The sequence below is a fragment of the Micropterus dolomieu genome, linkage group LG10, assembly GCF_021292245.1.
Source record: "Micropterus dolomieu isolate WLL.071019.BEF.003 ecotype Adirondacks linkage group LG10, ASM2129224v1, whole genome shotgun sequence".
Taxonomy (NCBI): Eukaryota; Metazoa; Chordata; class Actinopteri; order Centrarchiformes; family Centrarchidae; genus Micropterus; species Micropterus dolomieu.
The window spans coordinates 491,522-496,673 of NC_060159.1; the positions used below are offsets into that span (position 1 = coordinate 491,522).

At 41.1% G+C, this 5,152-nt stretch overlaps 1 protein-coding gene across 1 annotated transcript in view; it reads right to left on the reverse strand.

Moving 5' to 3' along the window:
- hsf2 (heat shock transcription factor 2) overlaps positions 1-3,333 on the reverse strand; it is a 15,174-nt gene extending 11,841 nt beyond the window's left edge. The window contains exons 1-2 of the mRNA XM_046061538.1: positions 3,119-3,333; positions 2,589-2,697 (exon numbers count right to left, since the gene is read on the reverse strand). Of these exons, the coding sequence (XP_045917494.1) occupies positions 2,589-2,697; positions 3,119-3,211 (202 nt within the window). The 5' untranslated portion in view covers positions 3,212-3,333. The remainder of the gene's footprint in view (positions 1-2,588; positions 2,698-3,118) is intronic.
- Between the last annotated feature and the right edge of the window lie 1,819 nt (positions 3,334-5,152).

Sequence of the window (5,152 nt, forward strand, 5' to 3'; positions counted from 1 at the left end):
TTGCGCTCCCAGAATGCAGGGTTACTTGTGGTTCCTAGAGTCTCCAAAAGTAGACTAGGAGCCAGAGCGTTCAGCTATCAAGCTCCTCTCCTGTGGAACCAGGTTCCAGTTTGGGTTCAGGAGGCAGACACCATCTCCACATTTAAGAGTAGGCTCAAGACTTTCCTCTTTGATAAAGCTTATAGTTAGGGCTGGCTCAGGTAGTCCTGAACCATCCCTTAGTTATGCTGCTATAGGCCTAGACTGCCGGGGGATTTCCCATGATGCACTGAGCTCCTCTCTCCTCTACTTTCTCTCCCTCTGTATGCAACCTTATCCCATTATTGCATGTTACTAACACAACTTCTCCCCTTTCTGGTAGTCTTGTGCTTTCTCGTCTCTCTCCTCTCTCCTATCACTTCCTGCAGGTTTTCTGGCTCTGGAGCTGTGGAGTCTGGATCTGTGGCTGCGGGTCACCTGCTGCCCCCGTGTTCCTGCTCGACATCCTCTGCTGCAACGACTATTGTTGCTAGTCTTATTGTTATTATTGTTATTATAATCATTAACATTACGATGGTTACCATTAACACTATTATAAATATCTGTACCATTTTTCATTTAGTCTATAGCAACATTACCTTCACTGTCTGTACCTCTGTGTGTATATTGTGTAGGCTCTCTCTCTCTCTCTCTCTCTCAGATGGCCGCCCACCCTGAGCCATGGTTCTGCTCGAGGTTTCTGCCTCTTAAAAGGAAGTTTTTCCTTGCCTCTGTCGCCTAGTGCTTGCTCTTGGAGGGAACTGTTGGGCTTCTGTAAATAACATCACAGAGTACGGTCTAGACCTGCTCTTTTATAAAAAAGCACTGTGAGATAACTGTTGTTGTGATTTGGCGCTATATAAATAAAATTGAATTGAAATTGAATTGAATCTCTCGGTCATGCCGCTTTTCTCTATACAACATAAGGAAAATCAGGCCCTACCTCACTCAGTACGCCACCTAGCTTCCATCAATACCACAAGCCTTTTTTCCTTTCAGGGACTGGATGACTTCTGTTAATTCTTGTTCTGTTACAGGGTAATCTAAAGGGTTTTGGTTGTTTTTTAATCACCGCCTCCAGAGTTTTCCATTTCGTGAATATCTTGTACTGATCATCATTTTTTGTAATATTACTGTATAAGTCACTAAAGTGATTAATCCAAGTATTTCCATCTTGGATCACCAATTCATCCTGCTGGGTTTTGTTTAGGTTGTTCCATTAAAATATATATACATACACACACACACACATAATCCGGATGTTCAAAATACACAGTTAAAACAGACAAAAGAAACTGAATATTTAAACTATGTAGACTACTTAACCATAGTACAAGCACAAAAATCAAGGACAACTGAACAAATAAGCAAAATCTGAACAAGTCAGCAAAGTCAGGCAAAACGCTCTTATTCTGAAATGCTCCATGTGGATATGTAATGTTAGCCTGCAGAGAGCTACAGAGAGCTGTTATCTGTAGTTGAAGTACACAAAATGACAAATTAACAACGTGTAGCCTAAACACTCCACTGCTGAAACACTTCAATGTGAGTTGACGTCGGACAAAACCGTGGCACAGTCGCTGCCTGTCTCGGTTCGGCTGGCGCCATTATCCCACGTTTTCCTCTTGTTTCATTTGTTGTTGTACACGCTCAGGGCCCACTCTGATTGGTGAGTAGGACTTTAACATGAGACTTGTGATTGGCGAGCAGATGTGTCACACAACAACAACAACGGAATGAATCTGTAACTGGATGACTGTTTAAAACGGGTCAGATGCGCTGTTTAATCAACATACATTTTAATCACCGTCTTCACGATTAGCTAATCGTGTTCTTTCAAATCACAATTTGAAAATGATTAACCATTCAGCCCTATAATTAACTAACAAAATAATCCATTAAACTACTTTTAAGACAGTCACATGACTCCCATATCTAACAGCAAACCAGAGATTCAGCATGAACTTGTCTCCTGCTGCTGAATACATAGTAACTGACCAGCAGCTGATGAAATGTTAATACTGTACCTAAGTATGGTTACCATGGTTACATTAGCATTTGCCCCTGCATATATCCAGCTCTGTTTTTTACTGACTAAAACGTGGTTCTAAAGCAGCAGTGATTAATAAATTAGTTGAGAGACAGAAAAATTATCAGCAACTATTTTGATAAATCAATGTCCTTTTGAAGTAAAACATTTGCTCATACCAGCTTCTAAAATGTCAGCATAGGATGCTCTTCTGTATCCTATGTTGCTAAACTGAAAATCTTTTAGTTTTGGACTGTGGAGATCTATAACAGGCATTATTCTCCATTTCCTGACATTTATATCAAATCAAATAATACATTATGATCTGATTTATTGCTAGTGAAAATAATTGTCACTCGCAGCCCTGCCTGGTTCTGTCCCTGCTTTCTGGCTCGGATGGTCATGTCCTGCAGACTAACCCAACGAAGCCAAAATCAAACAGCTTTAACCAGTCCCTCTAAAACCACTGCAAAGCACTGTCAAGTGACTAATGTCCTGTGATCGAGTCAAACAAAAGTTGAGGTGATGAATGCAAGCTTACACATATTGAGCTGCCTGATGAAACTGGCCATGTTGTTGTGCTTGAAGAACTTGGGGAGTATCTCCTTGGCAAAGCGCTGCTCGTCCAATACTAGGAAGCTGTTGCCCTCCTGCAAACAATCAACACCATCATAATGGTTAGAAGAGCTCCTCAGAGGGCTTATGTTACTGGATTTACTTTGGTGTGTAACGTAGCTCCATGTCCTGAAACTATACACACAAACACAGCTTTATAGTAACTCAGATGCTGGCATTATGCAGAGACCAGATTTGTCTTAGCTAACTAGTAACTTTGGTACACAATGTAGGAAAATGACTGACTGGGTTGATATTTAGCTTCTGCTATTGCTTGCCAATCGTTCTCTATGCTGAAACCACTACGTAGCGTGAAATACACGGTTGGTACTCGTGTGGTGTGACGAGACACTACACTTGCGACGTTCATTTGAGGTTAATCTCGCTAGCTAGCTGTCTGTTTTGCGCTGGTTTTAATAACTGGCATGCTAACGGTAGTATACAGTTCAGCTTTACCTGACTCCAGCAAATAAATTCGTTGGTGTCTGCATCCTCGACCAGCGTCCAAAGCTTGGTGAGGAAAGCCGGGACGTTCGAGTTGTGTTTCATCTCGTAACTTCAACGACAAGTACACTACAGCTGTAATGCGCAATGTTTGATCTGTTTTTTAGCCTGTGAGAAAAGCTGGTCAAATAAAATTTCAATGGCGTGCAACTTCCGGTTCTTTTTCTTCTTCTGCTTCTTCTTCTTAATTAATGGCGGATTTGCAAACAACTTTTAACGCCACCTACTGTACTGGAGTGTGTACATCATATCACTCAACTACAAACCCCAATAGGTGCTCTCATATTCTGTTCACCAACCCAGTATCTTTAAGAAATTTAAATAATGCCTTCCTGGTGATTATTATACCCCTTTCTTCTCCTTCTGTTCCCAATACCCCCATCAGATTTCATTCCCGCCCTGCTTGCTGAACCCTATCTTGAAATATCTGTCTTTCCAAATCAAACAATATGCAGTGCAAAATGATATGTTCAACATTTTCTTTAACCCCACAGTTTTCACACTTTTCACTCTTCCTTTTCCCCAATAAAAACATGGTGCCATTCAATCCTGTGTGATCTACTCTCAGTCTTGTCATTATCATTTTTCCCGCCTGGTCCTTTCACTATAATTTTCAAACTTTTGTATTTTATAGTAACTCCTTCATTTCCTGTCTTCCTCCCACCATTTCTGCCATATTTCAGTTGCTTTCTTGTTAATGGCTGTTTTTCCTTTTCCTAGCGGTATTTGAACTGTTATTTCCTTTTGTAATGCCTCTTTTGCTAGTTTGTCTTTAATCTCATTTTCATTTACTCCCTCATGTGTTGGCACCCAACAAAACTGAACATCTATCCCTCCCTGATGTAATCTTAACAAGCTGTGAAACATTTCTATCAATAGGTCTTGTCTGACAGATGTCATTGACTGAATGCTTTTAATAACTGCATATATATAACTGCAGTCTGTGCATAATATCACCCTATCAGGTCTGACCTCTTCAACCCACTGTAATGCTATGATGACTGCCACTATTTCTGCTGTATATACAGATAGCCTATCTGATAATCATTTTGAGATATTTATTTTGAATTCTGCCATATGTATTCCAATTCACACACATTCTTGTTTTGTCATTATAGCTGCTTTAAGATGAAAGAAAAACATTTGTAGCACAAATACCACATGTTTGAAGATGCATTACACATTATAAATAAATCGTCTCAGCTTCTTTGGTTGGATTTCCAGTCACTTCCCCACACTTTCCCTGTGTTTCATGTAATACTGAGTGCTGGGAGGTCTTGCTTAGCCTGTGGTCGCTACCTTTTCTGTCAAAAGGTCATGTAATTAACAGAAAACAATTACTGCCTCTCTCTGGCTCACAAAGCACTCAATACCAGCATCTATTCACTTCCTAATTACCTACTAGGTAAGGAGCTACATTTGAGAGAGGAACTCAGAGCAGCAATCAATCCATGCATTATGCTTGGCTTGTTTGTCAGCATAGTACAGGCCTTTTCACACGGGAAGCGATTTACGCGACTCGTAATTCATTTTCAATGAGAGGCGAGCGTGTAGGAAGGGAGGCCCGGGCATTGCGACAGGCGTACCGACAAGCGGGCGTGTTCCCGTGAAACTGTCGCGGTCGTCCTCGTCTCACGCACACGCCCGCCCCTGCCAAAGTTGAACTGACCCTTCGCTAAGCCCCGCCCCCCTTAGTTACTGTTGCTAACCCTTACAAAAATTTCCTGTGGTACTAGAAAATGTTCCTATGGTATTCATGTGGTACGACCTTACAGTACCACAGGTAAAGCCAATTCTGTGGTTGTGTATCACAGAACCTGTGGTACTATACCATACATTCACCACACAGTACATGTCCTATGGTAGTACCATACATTTACCACACAGTACATGTCCTATGGTAGTACCATACATTCACCACACAGTACATGTCCTATGGTACTATACCATACATTTACCACACAGTACATGTCCTATGGTACTATA